The sequence below is a fragment of the Nansenia antarctica genome (genome assembly GCF_963989245.1).
Source record: "Nansenia antarctica genome assembly, chromosome: 12".
NCBI lineage: Eukaryota > Metazoa > Chordata > Actinopteri > Argentiniformes > Microstomatidae > Nansenia > Nansenia antarctica.
Genome location: NC_137682.1, coordinates 20,291,352 through 20,316,351, shown reverse-complemented (window position 1 = coordinate 20,316,351; position 25,000 = coordinate 20,291,352). Strand labels below are relative to the sequence as shown.

Genomic DNA, 25,000 nt, shown 5'->3' with positions numbered 1-25,000 from the left:
TTGATATTCCCCACATCATCCCTCTCTCTGTCTCCTCTCTTCCTTCCTTCCCTCTTTCCCCCTCTCTCTCTCTTCTTTCTCTTTCTTTCTGTCTTTGTCTCTCTCTTTCTCTCTTCTTCTCTTTCTTTCTATCTTCATCTCTATCTTTCTCTCGCTTTCTCTCTTGCTATGTCTTTTCTCCCCCCCCCCTCTGCCCCCACACACTCTCTGTATTGTCTACAGTGCCTGTGCTGACCATAGTCTGAGCCAACAGAACCAATGATTACATAAAGAAAGCCACTGTGATGACAGTAGACTCTGGTGGTTTGATTGAGGGTTTGTTACCGTGTGTTTGGGGTTTTACGATCCTGTGTTTATGGTTTTTTCGGCCGTGTGTTTAGTGTTTGTGACCAGACGCTTTAAAGGGAAACATATGATTTGTCATACAGTGGAAAAGCGGATCTCGTGTTCTTTGGGTGTGTTGATTCAATATCAGTTTCAATAGAATGCACCTGAAGCTGAAAATCCCCCGCCCCCCTCCATCCTTTCTCACAACCAGACACACACTCACGCACACACACACACACACACACACACACACAGACACAGACACACCCACACACACACCCACACACACACACACACACACAGACACAGACACAGACACAGACACAGACAGACACAGACACAGACACAGACACAGACACAGACACACACACAGACACAGACAGACACAGACACAGACACAGACACAGACACACACACACACACACACACACAGACACAGACACAGACACACACACACACACACACACAGACACAGACACACACACACACACACACACACACACACAGACACAGACACAGACACACACACAGACACAGACACACACACACACACACAGACACAGACACAGACACAGACACAGACACAGACACAGACACACACACACACACACACACACACACACACACACACACAGACACACACCCTCCTGATGTTCTCAGAGGGGACCAGAGTGTGAACGCAACAATCAATTGTGATGTAATCATTTCCTCCTCCCAGCTTGCATGTAGAATGTAATCAACACTTGTTTCCAGGTTATTTCTGGGGCTGTGTTCACGCGCTGTTCTTCCCATTAGTCTGCGACAGAGAGTTGTTATGACAGTTCCCAGACCTGTCATAGGACTAGAATAAAGTTAACTTTGTTCCACTCTTGTTCTAACACGCCTGTCCTGCATTATCTAATGGCACCCCAGATATTCTATCTATTCCGATATCTTATTTAGTGTGTTCAAATACCAAGCAATGTTTTGGTAGAAAAGCATGGGTCTACAATGTAAATGGACTGACTGACTTATACAGCGTCTTATTCCAAAGCGCTTTACAACGGCCTCTCATTCAGCCATTCACACACACATTCACACACCAATGGTGGCCAGCTACCATGCAAGGCGCTGGCCCCGCTCATTGGGAGCAATTTGGGGTTCAGTGTCTTGCCCAAGGACACTTCGACATGTGGCCAGCCAGGGCTCGAACTGCCGATCTGCCAACCTTGCGATCACCAACCCTGCGCCACAGCCAGCACACAATGTGTGCTAGTTACTGTATGCTATTGAGGTAAGCATTTTGTCTGAATATGCTTCCACCCCCCACCCTCCCTTCCCGTCAATGTGATACAGTATTGGACAAACAAATCCTGGAAGCATCGACCATTTGCATTTCCCATTTGCAGTCCCATCGTGTTTCTGCCAGCAAATGTTTGGGATGCTGTGCGCTCATTTGGAAAGATGTGACTAATTGTTTGTCAAAACAGACCATCAGACTAGAGCCATGGTGCGGGCATGACAGCAGCATCTCTACCCAGAGGTGAAGCTCTGTTCTCTCGTGGGAGAAGAGTTGCCCGTGGGTTCAGGAAGGGAGCTGCTTCTCATTCAGTTGGAGTGTGTTTTACCCCCAGACTACTTTGTCTTGACAGCCCAGTGAATGATGAAAGTGGTGTGTGTGTGTGTGTGTGTGTGTGTGTGTGTGTGTGTGTTGCTGTGTGTGTCCTAGTGTGTGTGTGTGTGTGTGTGTGTGTGTTGCTGTGTGTGTCCTAGTGTGTGTGTGTGTGTGTGTGTGTGTGTGTGTGTGTGTGTGAGTGCGCGTGCGTGTGTGTGTGGCCAGTTCTGTCTGTCGGTCTGCCTGTCTGTCTGTCTGTCTGTCTGTGTCTGTGCAGTTCAAAGTTAGGTTGTATACACGAAAACTACATTGAGTGAATTCAACTCTGGGGATATTATATCAGATAGTTATGAGAATAAAAGCCTCCTCTGAGGCTAACATGCTCTAGCTAACATCTCGTTATGGGTGTATTTGTACTCTGCAGGTGCTGAAACCCCAGAATTCTACCCTTGTCAGCTTTTTAATTTGATGTGTCGGTTTAATAACATAGTCTGTGTTTTAGATGGAGACGGTAGTGAACAGGCAGGGACAGGTTTGTGGAGCTCTCAGCACACTTTCTTCTTCTTCTGTGTAATTACAGAGCGTTGTGTGTCTGTCTCTAATGTTGAGGAGGGGGATATTATCTTTAATGTTCATATTTGTGGGGAACAAAACAATTTTCTGGCATCTGCAACTCAGCAATGAAGTGGTGAAGATGATTATCCTCTCAGCAAACATGAAATATAGTTTTTGAAATATAGTTTTTGAATTACAGAGATGCTACAGGATTTTGGTATATTTTGAGCCACAAGTTCTAAAATGAGTGTTTATGAGCTCTCAGAAAACAACACCTCCCCACTACCATGAGCAAATGCTTATTTTGCTAACGTTTTTTGGCCTTAAACTAAGGACCGTGTCGTCTAATTAGATAAGAAATCGATTAACATTATATCATGAACCATATGTGACACGGTCTGGTCATTTGGGCCGCAAGTTGGCAACCAATCAAAATGGTTTTGATTTAAAACTGACTTTTATTTTGAAACACAGAAATACATTTCAAGGTTGTTGAAAAACACAAACTCGCTAGTCAAGCCAAAATACTGCAACGCAATGGATTCGGTGAGTAATCCCCCCTGCTACCTAGTGAACTATAGCACTACTTTACATTGTTAGCAGGCTCACAAAACAAGCTGTGTTAGTTGACTAGCCATGTGTCATTGAGTTTCAACAACGCTGAAATGTATTTATATTTTTCTAAAGAAAAGTCCGAACATTAAATCGGATTCCGACTTGCGGACCAATTGACCAGACCATGTCACATATAGTCAACACTTGATGTACGGAATTAGCCACCACAATCCTGTAGGATCAACTACTGAAAAAGCATTGTAACCTGTATTTGCAGAGTCACTCAGATTTCTTCGTGTATGAGGCTTTGACTGTGAATTACTGTAAGCTAATACTATCTAACTGCTAACTACTATCTAACACACACACACACACACACACACGCGCACACACACACACACACACACACACACACACACACACACACACACACACACACATACACACAGCACACCTACCTCATCTGTGAACTGAAATTTGGTCTCAGATCACACCAATGCAGCAGCAACCACCTTCAATAAAACTCATTGTATTAACTCATCAGTCAAAGCCTTTACTTTGACTTATCTGTTCACCACTTCTTCTTCTTATATAGGGGCCATAGCTACTATCTATGCTCTCGATGTTTCCTCTTCTTTATCCTTCCCTCTGTCAGTGTTCCATGCCCCTGCTCTTGCACTTGGGAAGCCCCTTATGTCCTTCAGGCGCTATAGGTCCTGCTGTGTGAGGTGTGTGTGTGTGTGTGTGTGTGTGTGTGTGTGACCATCAGACAACCCTAATCTGTCAGCCCACCTGGCCAATGTCAAACATAGCCTGGGGTACTTCCTTGTCTGGGTTCAAGTGGCCTTGACATAGTGCACACTGGCCCTTTGCACTGTTTTCAGCTGTCGTTGCTCGCCTTGTCATAACAAGACGTGTGCATATTTTATCTTATCTCCCTTTCTTCCCGGTTTTATCTTCCCCCTTTTAAACATCAACCAGGCTAGTCAGTGTTTTCATCCTTTGTAATTGTGGACTTTTATCTAATATTCTTTTGATTCTGACCCAACAGCAGCAGAAGGTACAGTATGTGTACTGAATGCTACGGAGGTGAAAATCAGAAGATTTTTTTAATGGAATTTATTGGAATTTATTTTTGCCTGAGTGTTTGCTTGAGTGTTGTTGATCCTGTAAATCAATATCATGGCGGACCCAGGCCGGAGAATATCAATGAGGAGAATTAGAGAACGGTATCGGCAAACCCAAAACCCTTAGAGCAGGCCTATTCAATTAGCGGCCCACGGGCCGCATGCGGCCCAGACGCGACCCCCGATTGGCCCAGCCATAAAAGCAGAGAAAAACGTATTTCGCGAGTGTTCATACTGTAGCGAACGGAGACTTGGTAGTGTAACTCGCCCCATGCGGGAATCGAACCCCGATCTCCCGCATAACCGACGACCGCGCTAACCATTAGACCAAGATAGTTAACTCCCTTGGTGGAGCTGTTAACGGGCCTCATACAGGATCGTTACCATACAATAGTAGCCTACAGAACGTGAATATAACACCAGGGCTCTCAAATGTCACGCATTGGGCGTGGCAAGGTGTGACGTGTGAGCGTGTGAACAGTCAACCCAATCAGGGCATTGTTTAATATAACGTTGCTAGACACACTTTAACAAACAATGCCCTGATTGGGTTGACTGTTGCTAGAGCGTTATACTCACGTTCTGTAGGCAGGCTAGCTAGAAGTCCGATATCAACTCCAAAAATGTCTTCGACTTTCTCCACCCTGAAACGCAAAATTGACGATGAAAACCGTCGGTTTAACTCTGCCTGGACTGAAAAATACGTGTTTATTTTACCACAAAGTCCAAATGCCAAACCGATGTGTTTAATATGCAATGAGTGCGTTGCGGTACTTAAAGATTACAATATTCGGAGGCACCACATGGAGAAACACCCGACTTTCCGGGCCAACTTTCCAGAGGGATCTCAGGAGAGGGCTGCAAAAGTGCAGAGTTTGATTGCATCCTACAATCGGAGCTGTACAACGATGGTACGGACATGCACAGCCCAAGAGAGAGGTACAGCAGCATCCCTTCGTGTTTCCTGGATCTTAGCAAAGAAGAAAAGGCCATTCACTGATTCTGAAACCATGAAAGACTGTATGCTGGCCGTCATAGATGAAGTGATAATTGACAGCAAAATTAAAACGAGTGTGTCATCTGCTATTAAAAACGTTCCCCTGTCAGACACTTCAAACATTCGCAGGGTTGAAATTCTTGCTACAGATGTGTTTGAAACACTGTTAAAAGAACTGAAGAAAGCTGATGTTATGTCTATAGCAGTAGACGAGTCCACAGACAGAACCGATATCGCACAATTGTGCATATATGTCCGTTTTTTTGACGGCAAATGCTTCCGAGAGGAATTGCTCGGTTTACTGCCGTTAGAAGGACACACAACTGGCGAGATAGTCTTTAAGAACATTTCAGAATTTTTCAAAGACAATGGTCTAGATATGAAGCGTGTGGGAATGCTTGTGACGGATGGGGCTCCATCCATGACAGGGAGAGTAAATGGTTTGACAGCACGCTGGTCCGCTGTTGCACCTCAGATAACATCCTTACACTGCATTGTGCATCAGACGGTGTTGTGCGCAAAACTCAGCGGGGAGCTTAAAACAACAATGGACAACGTGATGGCTACAATTAATTTTATTCGCTCCACTTCGAGCCTCCAACATCGCTTATTCCGCAAGCTGCTGTCAGAAATGTCTGCTGAGCACCACGACCTGCTTTTGCACAACGACGTCAGGTGGCTGTCCAAAGGCAAGGCACTGGAGCGTTTCTGTGATCTCAGAGAGGAGATTACAACTTTCCTCCGCAGCAGCAAGCAAACGAAGGCAGAAACACACTTGAATCGTATACTGGACGACAACTTCATGGCTGATGTCTGCTTTCTGAGCGACATGTTCAAACACCTGAATGACCTAAATGTGGGGCTACAAGGCAGAGACAAAACTGTGATTGATCTTGTGGAACAGACGCGCGCGTTTCAAATCAAACTGGACCTTTTCGCGGCCGACTTGTGCACCGGCAGAATGCTGCATTTTCCAACGCTCCGCAAATGCGTCTCATCCCCGGCACAAATCACAGATGTGATGACTGATTTCATTGCGAGGTTGAAAGAGAACTTTGCTGGTCGACTGGATGGGCTTGCTCTGCCCGCAGAGGTGATGGGCTTTGCCAGAGACCCGTTCACTGCTGCAATAGAAGGGGACTTATCCACCAGAGGAAAGGGAGTGGTGCCTTCCATCGACGAGGGGAAATTCGTACTTGAACTTGTTGACATGCAGTCATCCTTAACCATGGCACAGGAGCTTCGCACTAATGGACCTGCGAAGTTTTGGAGTGATGTCAACGTGCACCAGTTCCCTAACATTAAGAAAGTAGCAATCCATGTGCTCAGTATGTTTGGATCAACATACACCTGTGAAGCAAGCTTTTCACACATGAACACAATAAAAAGCAGCTCTCGTTGTTCTCTGACTAACAGTACTCTTCACCAATGCCTTCGGATTGCATTGACATCTTATGAGCCAAATGTCACTGCTCTTGTTCAGAATAAAAAATGTCACTTCTCACACTAAGAAAGTCAGCGGGGTAAGATTAGATTAGATTAGATTCAATGTTATTGTTTAACTGTAACTGTAACTTGTTTAATTGTGCACTCAAGGCATTGATGGTTATTTTCATTCAGTTAAAAGCACTTTGTGATGTGCCTGGGTCAGCTATGACCAAAATGTTTATTTTACAAAAGGACTTTTTTATTTATTTGTATATGTACACTTTTTTATGCACTTTGAGATGTGCATGGGTCAGTTGAGACCAAAATGTTGTTGTTTTACCTAAAAAAGTATTGATATTAGGTTCTGTTCAATTACAGCTCTTTTATTGTGTTCAGCTATGACCAAAATGTTTATTTTACAAAAGGACTTTTTTTTTATTGGTATACTACTGTACACTTTTTTATGCACTTTGAGATGTGCATGGGTCAGTTGAGACCAAAATGTTGTTGTTTTACCTAGAAAGTGAAAAAAGTATTGCTATTAGGTTCTGTTCAATTACAGCTCTTTTATTGTGTTCAGTCAAGTCTTTTTGACGTGCCTGTGTCAGATGTTACCTAATTTAAAAGGAAAACTATAAATAAACTGCTTGTATTTCATTAGGCCTACATTCATTTGTGTTGGTTTGAAATGTGTCATTACCTGGTGCCTAGGCTACTGGTCGCTGAAAATGTCTGGCCCAGCAAAATTTCTTGGTTTTCAAATCTGGCCCAACTGAATTTGTAATTGAATACCCCTGCCTTAGAGGAACACTCTGAACACACTCCTTCTCCCTCAGTTAGACAGAGGAGCTCCCCTGTCCCTCTTCTATCACCTTCTGTTGTGTTCAGTTCTCTCCTTCTCTCCAGCCCCTTTCCCCCTCCGTCTCTCTCACTCGTTCCTCCCTCACTCTTGACCCCGCCGAAAGGGCCAAGCCTTCAAGAGATTAATTAAGATTAATAAATCAGTTTAGGCTTGGAAAACCCCAGGCATGTAATCCGGCCATGCCCGTTGAGCTCAGGAACATTAAAGGGGGGAGGTGGGGAAGGGTCATCTGCGGTGCCATTTGCTTTTCGCATCATCGTCTTTTGGCCGTGTGTTCTGAGGTTGAGCGAGAGTTATTCGCTGACATTTTTCCCAGGCTCCCCAGCTGTGTCTGCGGGTGATGCCAGAACGCTCCTGACATCACCTCCCACTGAATGATCGCTAATGAGGGGAACAAGTGAGAACGATTGGAGAAATAATTGCGATTCACGTAATCGGAGATAGCAGATTTGTTACTTGTGCAATATTGTTCATCCAATTAAGTGTGATTTTCTTTTTTCCTCATGGGGTGAGGTGTGGTGTGAGGTATTTTAAAAAAAAAATCGAAAAATCTAGAAACACCATTTTGTAAGGACATAGCAGGAACTTACTTAACTGTGAAAGAATAATTGGGTATTACGAACCACCGTCCTTTACGGCCATTGTCTTCAATAGGGTAGCTAGCTCTTGATCGTTATTTTATCCAGGAGCAGGGAAAAACTTCAGAACAACCTCCGGAAACCACCTGGCCCTCATCCTCTCCTCAGTCTATGCCCAGGGGGAGTAGAGGGCCCCAGTTGGCCCCACTGAGGGGGGTATCTCCAGGGTGCTTGGCTGCGGCCCCCCCCTGGTACATTGATGGAGCGGCTTTCAATGGGAGGTGAAAGAGACTGATGCCCAGAGAAGAGAGACTGAGAGGCAACTTGGAAACCAATGGGCCTTTTCTGCCAAAAGGCTTTTCTCCAACGTTCACATACTTCAACACTCACTCACCCTCAAACATAAACACTCACTCACACACACACACACACACACACGCACGCACGCACGCACGCACGCACGCACACACGCACACACACACACACACACACACACACACACACACACACACACACACACACACACACACACACACACACACACACACACACACACACACACACACACACACACACAGAGTTTTGTGCGGAAGTGTCCTGTCATTGCCATTGAGTCAGGTAGACAACCAGAGAAAGGGACACAAATGCCCAGGAACAGAATGAAAAGAAAGGGTGCAAAAACACACAGTGCCTTTACCCTGTGATTTCATGATCTCCTAAATGTCCTTGAAAGGGTTTGGGTGAAACCGAATTACAGTCCTCCCGAAGTTTGTGGATTAGTCGTGTTGACAGGCGTGAGTCCGGCCGAGCAGATCGGCCCGGGAGAGTCAGAGAGATGGTATGCGGGGCATTCAGAGGGAGTGAAAGGGGAACGTTGGGGAAATATTTCCTCGGACACAAAAGCTAAGGAACACACACATGCAGGGAGAAACCTTGTCCTGCTGGGAGCTTATTCTAGGTGTCCCACGGGGGTCCCTCCTTGTCTCTCCTTGTGGGCTGACTAAGACTAAAGGACTAAGGAGTCTCTCCTTAACAAAGGGTTAGCAGAGTTCACTATTTCTGAATCAGTGAAGAGATGTACAGGGACATTAGAAGAAGAGCGAGAGGAACACAACCCAGGGCAGGTGTTCACCAGGGCAGGGGTTTTTTCCCTCCCCGGGGACCCATTATGGTCGTTCACCAAGAGGGATACTGGGAAAACACGTTTCCAAAAAACATTGCGCAAGCACACAGACATTTTTGTTTAAGGTCTCCAGTTTTCCCGTCATGGTATATTTCGAAGTATCCTCTTTTTGCCAACTTTCCACCATACATTGAAGTTCGAAACAAAGATCCTTTGGAGGGTGAGAGGATGTATGTGTCTCTAGAATGTATAGGTTCCTCTTGGATCCAAATGTATAGCCTTGCTGTTGACAGGAATCTTGCAGGGCCCACATTTGTCCTTAACCAATGAACAGTTGGAGAGGAAGAGATAGAGACAGAGTTGTGTGAGATTGAGTGAATACTTGGCTTGCAGGAGCTGTTTTAGACACCTAAGAACAACAGGAGTGAGATCTGCATAGTAATAAGCACCATGCTAACACGGTACGTGCTCCAAACAGACCAGGTCCGTGTAGACTCCCTAATGAGAAGGCCCCCACACCAGGGGGTTGAGGCGTAGGCCTTGAGGACTCCTGTTTTCGGAGTCTGGTCAATTTGTTTAGTTTTGGAGTTTTGCTTTGAAGACAGGTCCTGATGGTTTACTAAAATGGTTCAGATTATGTAGTTTTTTAAAGTTATTTTTTCTGAGTGGGGCATAAATGTTTTATTCGATTGGACAGATATACTGAAGACAGACAGGAAAGTAAGGAGAAGAAGGGAGAGAGGGCATGTCAGCAGGGCATGGGCCGGATTCAAACCCATGCCAACATGGGCATAATGTGTGCACTGTAGACTGCGGTGCTAGACCACTTGACCACCCCAGGCCACGGTTGAGATTATGTTGAGGGTGTTTATCAGATGTGTGCTGATAGACATTTCTATTTTGTCAGTATACAGTCCACTCTCTTTTCTAAATTCTCTCTTACCAAAACACGCTTAGCTTCTCACTATGCTAGCCTTCGTTGCATAATAGTCTTACTCTACATAAGTCTACAGGGAGAGCCAGGTGACCTTGTTGTGTTTGTGCGTGGTCGAGTTTGTGTGGTGACTGGTCTGTGGGCTCTTTGCTCTGCAGATGCTCATTATAAAGTGAATCTGTCAGCTTCCACTTTGGGGGCATTAGCATTAAGCCCCTCCACTAGACTCTCACCTCCTCCTCTGAAGGAACTCCGGTCAGGGGCCCGGAAGAGGGAACGAGGGATAGATAAAGGAGAAGAAAAGCCAGCACCAGTTTTAATTAAACCTAAAGCACCTCTGTCACATACACACACAGAGAGAGAGAGAGAGAGAGAGAGAGAGAGAGAGAGAGAGAGAGAGAGAGAGAGAGAGAGAGAGAGAGAGAGAGAGAGAGAGAGAGAGAGAGAGAGAGAGAGAGAGAGAGAGAGAGGGGAGGGATGGAGGGAGGGATGGAGGGAGGGGAAAAAAGGCAGCGGTTTGTTTTTGTTTACAAAGCAATCTCATTACCATAGCCGGGATGACATTAACAGTCCCGGCTGTGAAAATCAAGTCAGCTCGCCTATGGGAACATTCATTCTGGTGGGAAAGTGATTAAAACGCACAGAAGCCTCTGGAAGTCTGAAGGACACTGTCTGAAGTGATCTGCCGTAGGTCACGCGTCCTCACTCTGACCCCACCCAACACAGGGACCACCTGCAGAGGGAAAAGAGACACACACACACACACACACGCATACACACACACACACACACACGCACACACACACACACACACACGCACACACACACACGCACACACACACACACACACACACACACACACACACACACACACACACATTATCCCATAGTCTGGAATGACTAATCAAGTTTGTCTGTACATGAAAACAGTGCTGCTTGTTTGATGACGTTTTTTCACCGACTTGTCACCCGTTGTGCATCTCATCTCTGTCCCAGCACTCGACAGGGATGATTGGGTCTAACTGCGGCCCACTGGTGTGTGAGATGACTGCTGAGTCACTCCTAACGCTCGTGTTTTTTAAGCCAACGTCGTGAGATTTCTCTCTCCGAAGCAAACGAGGCTAGTCTGCTGAGAGAATGAGTTATGGGAGAGGCAGGAGATAAATGGTCTAGACCGGTGGAGGCTGTTTCCTCCGCTGGACCGCTGCCTTATTGAAAATAAACAGATTATTGTTCTGTGTAATTATGCTACCGCAATCCATTGGTGTGTATTACAGGCTGGCAAGCCTAGCCTCATTCCGATGAGACTGCCTGCGAAGTTCAATAAGTTCTGAATATCTTGGCTCACAAAATGAGATGAAGGAAAGTAGAGTTATTGCACCAATAACAGTGTTGTTATTCTAATCTATATATAACCATTTTGGAAGATTTGTTCGTGATTTTTGTGGGGGTTGTCTAAACGATTATGATGCACCTCCACCCCAAACACTCTGTCACTCACCCCCCTCTCTTCTTCTCTGTGCTCCCTAGGGGTCTCCTACTCCTACGCACAGGGGCAGGCGGTGGCTGAGGAGGATGTGCTGGTGGATGTGAAGCTCTACAGCCACCGGTGGAGGAGGTGGCTGTCCCCGGAGCCCCGTAACATGGACAGTAACAGGGCCAGTCAGGACCAGGACCAGGACCCAGACCAGGAGCCGGGTCTGGGTCTGGACCAGCCTGAGGGCTTCCCAGGCCTGCTCTCTGCAGAGGACACAGACAACAGCTCCCAGATAGAGGTAGATACAGTGCACACACACACACACACACACATACACACATGTACACGCACGCATGCACGCACACACACACACAGTCAACACCCTACACCTTCATGATAGAGACAACAGCTCCCAGATAGAGGTAGATAAAGTGCACACGCACACATGTACATGCACGCACACACACACACACACACACACACACACACACACACACACACACACACACACACACACAGTCAACACCCTACGCCTACATGATAGGGATACAGTACAATAGACCCATATATGGCTAGTTAGACAATAGACCCATATATAGACAATAGACCCATATATATACTCTACGTATAACAGAGGTGGCGGGGTCACTACGGCTGTGCTGTGGTGTCTGGGAGACCCAGGTTAGAATCCAGACAAGTTGCATATTATAGACTGACCCCCCCCACATGACCCCTAAACCTAATCTGTCCTCTGCTCTCTAGTCTGTCAATCCCCATACTGTCTATATTCCTGGCCAACTCCCCAGAGTAGCGAACGCAGCCTGGAACAGATTGATTACGTGATAATGAAACACGACTGGGGAGGTTTTTTTGAGGATGAATACTTCAAATCAAATTAAGCTCAAACCCTCCAGGTAGGCCTAATTCATTCAAGCAGCAGTTGCTGATGATAGGCTTACCTTAAACGACTCCCCGGGCCCATGAGGAGTCCAGAACACAACATGTAATTAACTTTAGACCCCCCCGTGAAGTCAGAAGGGTGAGAGATCTGCTGGAGATTAATTGCTGGAGCATGGGTCTGTGTGTGTAAATAAAAGACAAGGTTCGGGTGTGTGTGTGTGTGTGTGTGTGTGTGTGTGTGTGAGTGTGAGTGTGAGTGTGAGTGTGAGTGTGAGTGTGAGTGTGAGTGTGAGTGTGAGTGTGAGTGTGAGTGTGAGTGTGAGTGTGTGTGTGTGTGTGTGTGTGTGTGTGCATGTGCGCTGTGTGCGTGCGTGTGTGTGTGTCTACATGTGTGTGTGTGTGTGTGCATTTGTGTGTGGATGCATGTGTGTGTCTGGGAGCTGTTGTCTGTGTGTCCCTGTGTAAATCAAAGACAAGGTTCAGGTGTCTTGTTATGGCGTGTCGTATAGCTAGGCTAGCTCCGTCGGCACACCGGCGTGTAGTCATAGCGATGGCGGCCGCTGCCTCGGCCTTGCTGCCTTCTAATCAGCAGGCGGCTGGAGCCTCGCCTCTACGACAGAGGATGCTTTGATTGTCAGCTCGGCCTCGGTCCCCTCACACACACACACACACACACACACACACACACACACATACAAGCACGCACACATACAAGCACAGCTAGACAGTGGGCACACACACACACACACACACACACACACAGACACACACACACACACACACACACACACACACACAGCTAGACAGTGGGCACACAAACAGACACACACACACACACACATACAGACAGTGGGCACACACACACACACACACACACAGCTAGACAGTGGGCACACAAACAGACACACACACACACACACACACAGCTAGACAGTGGGCACACAAACAGACACACACACACACACACACACACACAGCTAGACAGTGGGCACACAAACAGACACACACACACACACACACCCACCCTCAGTGTTGTGCTAGCTTGTCCTCCTGGGCAATCATTTGTTGTTGTGTTGTGGGACCGTGGAGCACAAACACGCCGTCATTTCCCCTGTCAGCAGAGTGCCGCGCGATAGCTTTCATATTCAGATCCACACAGTCTAATAATAAAAGACGCCATCTACCCTGCACTGGGCTCATCGACTGTAATGACATTGACAGCGGAGCTGAGATACGAGCTGGGAGGAGGAGGAGAGGAGGGCTGGAGGGAGGGAGGGAGGAAGGGAGGAAGAGAACATACGTTTAGTACAGAGAAGAAAAAAAAGAAGGGAGGCAATTGAACGTACGGTACAGAGGAAGGAGGGTGTGACTCCCAATGTGATCGATGTGAACCTTGTGGGCTGATGAGAGAGGGGGGCGTCCATCACCGAGGGGTGATGAGAGAGGGGGTGGGCGTCCATCACCGCCTGACTGGACGTTTGAAGTCGCAAGCGCTCTTTCTAGCGCCTACATGTGAACGTTTCATTACACACCTCTTCTTTCTCACTGTAGAAACGCGTTCCCACCTCTCTGGCTAGAACAGTGTGTTCTCTCTTTCTTTCTCCCTGGAGAAAAGAAGCCTGTGTTTGGCTTAGCTGGGGGACACTAGAACAATACTCGTCTCCTCACACCTCACACATGCAAGACCACAACACAGCAGGCCTACACTAGCAGACACTCTGACGCTGGTGACTGACTGGGTGTCCCTGGAGCAGTTCCCTGGAATCCCTGCTGCCGGTTGCAACGACCTGCAACGTGTTCCTGTGGTACACCGACGTTATGTTGACGTGCGTGGGAAAGAGCTACTGTTAGCACTTAAGCAACGTTGGATGAACGTTGATGATGGAGGTTTTTTCCAGTCATCGTGTGAGACTGACAAATAGGAAGTCTGTCGGTACGTGTTGTGGTAATCTTGCGGTGTCTTGTCAGCAGAGTTTTTTTGCTGGAGGGTTGCGTTTAACGGTGCTATTCGCTGACCTCGCTGTTCATGTGGTGAATGTGGCTCGTCATCGTGGTTATATGACGCCTTGTCGAATTCCAACTGTATCATTGATCATTGAGGCAGCTTGACGGTTTCGAAACAGTGCCATGGAAAGACGTACGCACACACACACACGCACGCACGCACACACACACACACACACACACACACACACAAACTCTCCTGTGTGCTGTTGATATAGATTATGGCTCATTTTCACACCCGTCAGTTACGGTATAGTCGAGGAGGCCAAGATCATAACAATCTAAAAATATATAACCTCTCAATCTGTCATGCTTCCTTTGAATGAGGATTTTTTTCCCATTTTTTTTTTTTTTACGACAGACTAAATCATAGAACCGTAATCGGCTTGTTTTTACACCAGGGGTGTCATATTTTTAGTGCAGTGGTTTACTAGTTTGTGATTTTAGTGTCCCGATAAACATGTTGTGTAGATGTGTAGGTACAGTATTTCACCGACGTGTTTGAAAGAGGATGTTTTTGCGCCGTAGCTCCCTTTGATGTAAGTTATAGAGAAAGGTAGCTCTGTGATGAAGTGCTTCTGTTTGATCGTCTGCTGAAGTATGTGTTGCTGCTGCTGCTGCTGCCGCCACCGCTGCTACTACTGCTGATGAAAAACGCTGCTCTGCTCTATGATTCCTCATCAGACTCCCAGGGGGGGGCACCCCCCCCCCCCCCCCACACACACACACACACACACATTATAGCATTATTACATTCTCCACGTCTGTTCAGTTTCAGGCAGAGGACTCACACATTGAGGCTAGGTTCTGTAATTTTGTTGGTTCCGTTTGATTCCCCCCCCCCCCACACACACGGATACACACACCTCCACGCTCCCCACCCCCAGCCTCATCGCATATTCATATTGTGAATCAGTATGATCCTGTTGTTTTGGGTGACAACAGTCTCGGTGACAACAGCTCCCAGCTCCCAAGTGTATAATGCTTATTAAAATGTTGATGCCTGAGAGAAATGGTTTTCTAAAGACATAAATAGGTGTTTACTGCCCTCTCTCTCTGTCTCTCTCTCTCTCTCTTTCTCTCTCTTTCTCTCTCTCTTCTCTCTCTGTGAGACAAACAGGTCGTTTCTTCTTCTCGCCTGCTGGCCCCTGTCATTACTCTACATTATTACTACTTCTCTAGTTCTGACTGTTGAGGACTGCAGTGCTCAACACAGCTCTCTAGTTAAGACCACCGTGTCTCTGAACTCAGTCAGTGTCCCATCTGCCTTGGGCTCTCAGACTCTCTCTCTCTCTCTCTCTCTCTCTCTCTCTCTCTCTCTCTCTCTCTCTCTCTCTCTCTCTCTCTCTCTCTCTCTCTCTCTCTCTCTTCTCTCTTACAAGCCTATCCGGGAGGTTGTTAATGTCTTGTGGGTTCTACTGGGACCATGTCTGGAGTTCAAACTCAGGTTGAAACACGTCATGAAAATCCCACAGCTCCTCCTCATCCATAGTTTCCCACAGTCAACTCCAGAACCTTCTAGAAGGTTCCAAACCTCATGCTTGTCTGGAGAGAGAGAGAGAGAGAGAGAGAGAGAGAGAAAGAAAGAGAGAGAAAGAGAGGGAAAGAGAGAGAGAGAGAGAAATGGAGAGAGAGAGAGAGAGAGAGAGAGAGAAGCTCTTCAACAACACACACACACACACACCTCAGGTGACTGTAGAGGCTGCTTTGGTGCCATACAGAAAGCCCTGCTATTCTTTCTCCTGTCTTATTATTTCCTCTGTGTTATCAACCTTCCCTCTCTCCTCTTTGTTTCCTTTGTCTGTCTTTATAAATATTTACAGCATAGTCAGCCTTCAGTTACATCCCGTATGTCAAAAGAAGAGTTGCGCTCAAAATGTTGCCTGTGAACTTTTACTTTTCACAGTCTGTTTCTGTTTACCACTGTGCTATTGGTTTACTCGTACCCGATTCATTGTTTCGTTAACACTAGAACTTTTTACCTACTTAAAGAGCCGCCTCGGGGGTAAAGACCCCCTCTTTACAATGCTCAAGCTGCTATTTACACATAACGACCACTAGTTGGCCGCTTGTAAATTAGCCTGCTTCCTACACAGAAAAATGGCAAAATAGCTATACTAGCTTATGCTGATGTGATTTTGAAAATGTAAGGACACTGGGTGGTAGAATGCACATATCTAGGAAAAGTCATGAAAGAAGGGTCCTGAAAATGACCCCTCATGGCTGTTCTAGTGTTAAAAGGCACAAAGGCCTTAAAACGGTCTCTTTAAGGTGCAGCACATCTCAGCCGGGTGTTGAATGTTGTTGAATTTCACCACACGCACCGCCATCAACACTGGTGGTTCCAACGGGGCAGAGGAGGAGGAAGAAGCTGGGTGATGAAAAATGGATCTGAGACATTATCAGCCGATGTGAGACTGAGACACATGAGTAATGGCTTCCTTTTAATGTGTGTTCCTATCAGTCACAGCTTGATTTATGTGTGTTTGCGGTAACGGGCAGAGCAGAGGGAGCCAGCGCTACAGGACATGCTGAGCAGTCGATTTCATAGTCCCCCTAGTCGTTTATATTCTATAGTCCTATCGTTTTATATAGTCGTTTAGAGTCCTCGTAATATATTGTACCTTACTGTATTTGAAGGTGAACTAGAACACACAGCAGGAAAAGTTCGGATCTTTGTACATTTCATTTTCTCATGAAAAAAACATAGAGAGAGATTTTTTTGGGTGAATTATTTAGTAATACCCCAATTCTGGGTCTGTGGCATAGATTTTCTTTGGGTGGGATTGTGGTGAGGGGGGGGGGGGGCTTGTAATTGTTAATCAGAGCTAAGTGATCGTACCCACGGGTACACAGCTCAGGGAAACATTTACCCAAGAAAATCTAATTTTCCTTTCTTTTGCTGAAATGCTCAGATTCATGTTTTTCCAGAACCATTGCTTTCAATAAATCTCTTTTGACAGAATCTCTCCGAGATGACAAGAACCATTCAGAAAAGAAAAACGTCAGCGGAGAGATATCCCGGCTTCACCGTAATGCAATATTGATGCAGTAGCTTGAGTAAATGCCTGAGACATAAATTGGAATGGGAATCTCAGATTGTTTACTATAGTGAATGCATTTCCCTAAGGCATTCTGAAATGTAGGGAGCCACATAATTGTCTTCCGTTTCAGAGACAAACTGTTATTGTATAGAGGGCTATCTATGCTGGACTGAAAGGGAATCTTATCCACATTTGATAAGCAGGTTTTTTCAATCTTCCTCTCCTTTCTCGAGCCCATCGTGTACAGCATCTATCCATTCTTTCATCAAAGCATCCATTCATCCATCCTTTCTTCCATCCATTTTTCCATCCATTCATCCATCCATCCATCCATTCATCCATTCATCCATCTATTCATCCATCTATTCATCCATCCATCCATCCATCCATCCATTCATCCAACTATGCATTCCAGTGCACTGCCCCTCAGTGTCTGTTTGCTTGATATGTGCCTCCTCACCCACCTGACCCCCCCATGGTCCCCCAGTGCCTCTAATCCCTGGCCCTGGCACCCTGACACCAAGCACCCACCTCGCCACCCCCCCCCCCCTCCCCCCCCCCCTAACTCCCAACTGGAAGATGGCACCCTGCCCACCCCTCTGATCACCGGGAGAGGAAACTGGGGTATGAGCGGCCAGCTGGTCTGCCTTTCACTTTGAAGGGGTCCTACTCTCCAAGGATGTTCTCAAATAAGACAAAGCATCTTGTGCTGATTAGGGCCAAATCATATCAGGTTGTGTCTGCTCTCTGTGTCTGTGTCAACTGCCTTTCCAAGCGCCCTTGATTCTGTTCCCTAATAGAGATAATGCAATGTGCTGAGTAAGCCTTGTCTGCGTTCCGTCTTGTCTGTGTTCTAAACTGTCATAATTAATCTCCGTGGCGAAATGTGTTCTTTGTTTAAAGTCGAGCGATTAATCAAAAGAAAATATGCTTATGGTTCAATTAATAGTTTTTGATAGGTATGAAAATATCCCATATTCCCCAATGGGAAACTTTTAGCCTAGAACATTCTATCTCTCTCTGTCTCTTACATTCTCTATCAGAGTATAAGGGGCACACGTTGTCACGGTTGCTGTTCTCCAAATATGATGATTTATTTCTAAATGAGTGGAGGGAAGTGGTACTTATTTTTTTGATGTACTGTCGTGTTATTAGTATCTTACTATAGCTGCCAACTGAGAAGTAAGTGTCATTGAAATGTCATGTCATACATGTCACAATGTCCAGATCACAGGAACACCTGATAGCCCAGTACGTTCTCACCAGTATGATGATCTATCAGTGGTCATCGTTTCCTTCAGTCCTGAAGCAACAAAACTATCTGGTCATTTTAAAACCGACTAAATAATAATAATAATAATAACTTGGTTTTATATAGCACCTTTCTCAAACCCAAGGACGCTTTACAGATTTTACAGACAGAAAGTCAGACAGACAGAACAGAGAAAAACTAAGAAAACAAAAAGACAGCGACAGTGACAAAACTAGACTAGGGGCCAAAGGCCTTGGTGAACAGATGCGTTTTGAGGGCTGATTTGAAGGTGTCCAGGGTGGGGGCGTTGCCGATCACTGTGGGGAGAGAGTTCCAGAGGGTTGGGAGCTGCCACACTGAAGGCTCTGTCCCCGAAGGTCCGTGGGTTGGTGCGGGGGGTGGAGAGCAGACCCACGTCTAAGGACCGCAGGTTCCGACTAGAGCTAAGTGTCGGGTCAGCATCTTTTTTGTTTTACTTTGTTATGATAAGTGCTAATTCATCACTTTGAGAAAGTATAGCCGGTACTGTATATTCTTTAAAAAAAGGAAGAGACCTAGTTCTATTTATAGCGCAAAGCATCTGTTACCTTCTAATTATATCGCTATCTACAAATGACCTTTCTGAGATCATTTCATGAATTTAATTAAAACTGCTGCTGTCTTGATGCCAAAAATGTATCTTGATACCTAATACGCATCCATATGCTGTATATGCCGTAATTATGAATTCTAAGTAGAAGGTTTATACAGCGCCAGCTGTTTTTAGCTGTAAGAGAGTCATCTTTGTATTTGATTATGACAGGCACATTCTCATTAGAAACACATGACACAGATTCTAGAGATAGGGTTGTCCATGTACGTCACTCTTATCTCTGTCTTCATACAGGAAGCTGCCTGAAAAAATGTCTGCCTGAAGAAGGTCTATGACCGAAAGCTCGCAACAAAAGATGTTTTTTTTGCACAGTGTTTGAGTGCGTGGATGGATGCTGTTATTTTGCACTCTATTCAAACAGGAAGCTGTAAAAGGAGACATGTGTCTTCCATGTCACTCGTAAAAAGCCCTCGTCAATGTGTCCGTTAAAAACATGACTCTGTGTACTCCATTACAGACTGAGGCTTTTACGATCCTAGGGAGTCATCATGGGTTCAGGGTTGACCATTTTTGCTTCCCTAAGGCGTTCACACTTCCCCCAAATGGTTTGGAAGAAAATGTTCTATCGTAATCATTTTCCCTGAAAATGTGTACGAAAGAAAAAGAAAAAAAACACTGCTCCAAGGTTGTCGAGTCTATATTAAATCTTAGTTTGGAAAGATTTGGTTTGGTCTTGGAGATTGCGTCTTGACAGTGCAGTATTTTAAAGGGGTGGGGTGTGTGTGTGTGTGTGTGTGTGTGTGTGTGTGTGTGTGTGTGTGTGTGTGGGGGGGGGGGGGGTTAGGAGTATTTGATTTAGGCTGATACGAGCTGAGCAGCTTGGGGAGAGAGGTGTTCCTAGTCAGATGGAGAATGTCACCTCATAAAGCCCAGTTAATATACATCCCTGAGCTCAGACTCCATTTGAATAAATCACATGGAGCAGAAGGTTATATCCACTCTACTCTGGTCTCCATCTCACCGCAGTCACAGATCTGCCTCTCCATAAGTCTAACTACACTACCGACGTGAAATACAGCTCTCATTTCCTTCCTTCATTTGAGAAACACACAGTATAGTATACCATAACATCAGCACTTCGTGTCACTGTATTACCTCCTTGCCTGGGTTTGTTATCGTTTGTTCTGACAGACCTAATGATTATTTATTTTGTCTTTGTCTGACAGGAGGACACAGATCACAACTACTACTCATCGAAGACGTACGGACCGACGGACCCTATGAGCAAAGACTTATGGGTAAATATAGACCAGATGGACAAGGGGAAGGTGAAGATCCACGGGATCCTATCCAACACGCACAGGCAAGCTGCGGTAAGACAACATACCTCATACATGTTTACATGCTGCATCATCATACCTCATACATGTTTACATGCTGCGTCATCATACCTCATACATGTTTAGACTGCTGCGTCATCATACCTCATACATGTTTACATGCTGCGTCATCATACCTCATACATGTTTACATGCTGCGTCATACCTCATACATGATTACATGCTGCGTCATATCTCATACATGTTTACACTGCTGTAACATTGTAACATAGTAACAAGTCGTGCATGGTCAGACTGTGTTCTAACATACATCACTGGCACTGTTGTAACATATCTGATACATGGTAAGATATGACACACTTTAACCTACGTTTTAAAATCAGTCTGTTTCTTAGACAAGATTGTTTAATTGATGTGTTTGTTTAATAGATTTTGATGTACGGATGACTTTGACTTTGCTTTATCACTGAACGTTATTATAAAGCGTCACCAAACTGTTTATTTGGAATATATGTACTGTATGTATTCTGGTCAGGGGTGTTTGTCAGATTCTCTGCAGTGTGGGCTGTTCTGTAGGTCCTGATGCCCCCCCCCCCCACCCACCCTCCCCTCTCCTCCCCTCACTACCTCTGCACAAACAGGTGGCCCCTGTGAGGTGCATACTGATGCGGTCACACATTCCCCCTGGGCCCGGCTTCAGTCGCCCGGTGCAGTCAGGAGACAGGGAACACAATTGCAGAAAGTCTACCCAGGGTGAACAATGACTCAAACACAGGAGAGAGACTGGAGCTTCACATTGCGTATTCCCCCCCCCCCCTTTACTGTCACTCCCAGGATTCTGGTCTGTCACAGGACGATGGATAGATCCATACAAACGAAAGCAAGGGGGGGGGGTTTGCCAGAGAGAGGGGGTCTGTAGAGAGCAGCCTTTTCTTGCGGTCGCTAAAAGAAGGGAGGTGGGAGTCGGTGGGAGTTTCCTCAGTCTTTGAATCCAGAGAATCAGTAAGATAGAAGCACAGAGCTGGGTAACAAAAAATCCTTCAAATACGCTGACCTCCTCTGCTGGGAACCTCCAGACAGACTTAAACCTGGCAAAACTGATCTCGTACGACGCCTTTAGTGGAACCTTGAAGGACACTTGAACGGGAAAGTACTAGAGAGTGTCTCTGTACTTAACGCAGCCACCTACGCATTCCTGATACTGCCTTATGTTCAATGTTTTATAGTGTATGTCTGAAACCTAAATGGATCTGTTTTTATATGCTGGCCAGGTCTCTCTTGGAAAAGAGATTTTAAATCTCAATGAGTATTCACCTGGTTAAATAAAGGTATAACAAAAAAATGTTTTGTAAAAAGTGAATGACCCCCCCCCTCTTACTTAGTGACTCCCACCGTCCCCCCGGCCTCTCCAGACTGAGCGGTCAGTCAGGCAGGCAGGAGAGCAACAAACCGCCCCGCCGGACCGATCGCTACATCAGATACAGGCCATTTGCCCTGGAGATGGAAGCGCCAGCCCTGCTGTGCCAATCCACACTCTGCCTCTGCCAACATGATAAGGACCCTCATCATTTTTACCAGGGGGACACACACCGAGCACCGAGATGGCAGCAGAAAAAAAGAAACATCTTGAAGAAAAATGGCTCTTTGGAGGAGAAAAGAAGTGCCTCAGTTGTTTTGTGTGTTTTTCTGGCGCTGCCCTGTGCCAGCATGTTGAGAACAGCCCCCAGATTACAGAGCATGAGGAGCTAATAGCTTCTTTAAAACAAAAGAAACCACAAGAGGTCAACTTAATCACAATGAAGCGAGGAGGGTTAAACTGGTAGAAGGCGGGGGGGGGGGTATCTAGTCTTGGTAGTTCACTGTGGTCTGCCGCAGGATTACTCTGCCTGGTCTAATCCAGGATCATGTGGCCTGTGTGTGTTTACAGTGGAATTACAGGCTCTCCGTCATGTCAATAGAACATTATAAGAACATTCAACATTCTAGAACATTCTAAGAACCGTCCCCCGGTAGAGTACTAGTGGTGCACTCTGCTTATAAAACCCCTGTCACTGTCGGCCATTCCATTACAGACAAAAATAGCCTGAAGAATGTTTTAGTCATCAGTAAGATGTATACTTGTGTGTACAGTATTAAAACCTCCATTTGTTAGTGTAGTCATCCTGGACTACTGCTTGCCGGATCATAAGCCCCCTTGAAGCCCACAGTGAGATTGTGTCATCTTCTCTCACAGAAAGAAATGTTGTTTTGTTTGTTTGTTCTTCACTTTTTTTTTTTTATTGTTCTCACTTCAATCATTGCAAAAAGAAACACGCTATTAAATTCAACCTCTGCGCTGGGCTGCCAGCTCGGATACAGAAATGCTTTTCCTTCGGGGAGCCGGGGGTTTTTGCACGCTTTATGAGAGTCTTGCTTTGTTTTTATAATGCTGACGGAACATTTAATCTGGAGAGATTGATATTCGCGTAAAGCAATTATCATAAATTGCCATGGCCGTGTTAAAAAATTCATAGAGGAATGAAAAAGAAACGGAGCAACTTTTTACCTCTAGAGTGCCGTAATGTTTACTTTACACATTCTTTCTCTGTCTAAAACCTGTCAAGTTTTATTCTCGCTGAAAACAAAGTTTCTTTCCCCCTGCCTCCTGCCCTCCTCCCTGACCAGTCTCATCGTACATGCAGCTCACAGAGTATGACCTGGGTCATCTGTGTTTTTCTCCTGCAGAGAGTCAATCTGTCCTTCGACTTCCCCTTTTATGGACATTCCCTGCGGGAGATCACCGTGGCAACTGGTGGTAAGTGAACATCCTCGCCCTGAGCCCTCCTACTGTATATGGTACTTTATACAACAGTTAGTTCTGACTAAGAAGTCATTTGATTGGACAAGAGGCATGAGTGAGTGCCGATATACAGTATAACAGCACTGGGACTTTTAACTATTATGTATCACTCCGCCGCACAGGTGTTCTACTAAATGACCGTTAATTAGACTACATGTTTGTATTCAGGTTACTAGGCAACAGTCCAGTTGATTAAATTATTAAATAAACAAACAAATCATAATCTGTTGTCGCTTATTAGTGTTAACTAATAAATGGCGCTGTAGAACTGTTGTATAAAAGCAATATCACACTCGAGGTCGTGCTGTTATACTGAATATCAACACAGCTGTGATTGTCTGCGGCCTCGTACCTACGACCGAATCACGGCCGTGCTGATATTCAGTATGACAGCACTCCCTCTCGTGTGATATTGCTTAAGTGACCATCAGTGTATATTATGTGGTATTATACAAGGCATGTTAGACCCATGCTGCCTTTATGGCTCCAGGGTTGAGAAGGGGTATGTAATGAGGTTAGTGAAATGAGAGAGACACTTGTACTGGGGGGATAGAGGAGAATTGTGTGTGTATGCGTGAGTATGCATGCTGCGTATGTGTGCGTGCGTTTCATAGCTGAGTGAGTGCATGCGTGTGTCTCATGCTTGAGTGGATTGAGGAGGCCTCAACCTCAACGCTGAGTGGCACAACGAATCAAAACGGACGGTAATGGACCTATCGCTAAGCCACACCCCGTTTGAAAACTCGGACAAACAAACAACGCTTCACTGACAGTGACTGACTGACCGACCGTGACTGAATGACATTCAATGACTTACAATGGCGGGAGTTGGCACATTTCTGATTTCTGATTTACCACAGCAAGTAATAGACATGTTTTTTTTTAAAAAGATGACAAGAATATTTAGTCTAGAAGCTTTTCACCATCAGATATTAGCGAGTTGTTTGTCCGGGTATTCTGCCTGTCGTGACTTTTGCTGTGATATGATTGGACAATTCCTATTTTGGTTGCGTGGCTTAGCGATAGGTCCATTGATCTTGCGTTGTGTGCAGTTGGGAAGATCCCCAGCCAGCCAGACAGACAGGAGAACCGAGGAAGGTTTCATAACCCTGGGCTGGTACACAGACCACAGTACCAAACCACTAACAGCCGTCAGCACAACGCACCATGCAGCGAGACTGGTAGAAAAACCACCGACAGCTCTTAGCACCAGTGTGGCCTGTCTACCAGACTTGGGGGGGGAGGGGGGGTGGAAACCACTCACACACTCAGCAATACTCCACCAGCCCAGGCCTAATAGAAGAGCCTCGTGTGTACTGGGGGGGGGGAAACCAGAGAAGGGTGGTTGGACTGGAAACAGGAAGGGACACCAAGTGCTCTATAATATAATATCCCATTGACAGGGAAGGAGAAATAGCAGTGATATAACTGTGTGAATATGCAAGAGGCAAACTGTGGCATGCCTTTCCCGC

At 45.8% G+C, this 25,000-nt stretch overlaps 1 protein-coding gene across 1 annotated transcript in view; it reads left to right on the top strand.

Annotated features, from left to right (window-relative positions):
- Nucleotides 1-25,000, top strand: part of plxdc2b (plexin domain containing 2b) — a gene marked incomplete at both ends in the record, with an annotated part of 99,574 nt that overhangs the window by 31,925 nt on the left and 42,649 nt on the right. The window contains 3 exons of the mRNA XM_080542712.1: nucleotides 11,611-11,855; nucleotides 20,576-20,722; nucleotides 23,414-23,483. Of these exons, the coding sequence (XP_080398838.1) occupies nucleotides 11,611-11,855; nucleotides 20,576-20,722; nucleotides 23,414-23,483 (462 nt within the window). The remainder of the gene's footprint in view (nucleotides 1-11,610; nucleotides 11,856-20,575; nucleotides 20,723-23,413; nucleotides 23,484-25,000) is intronic.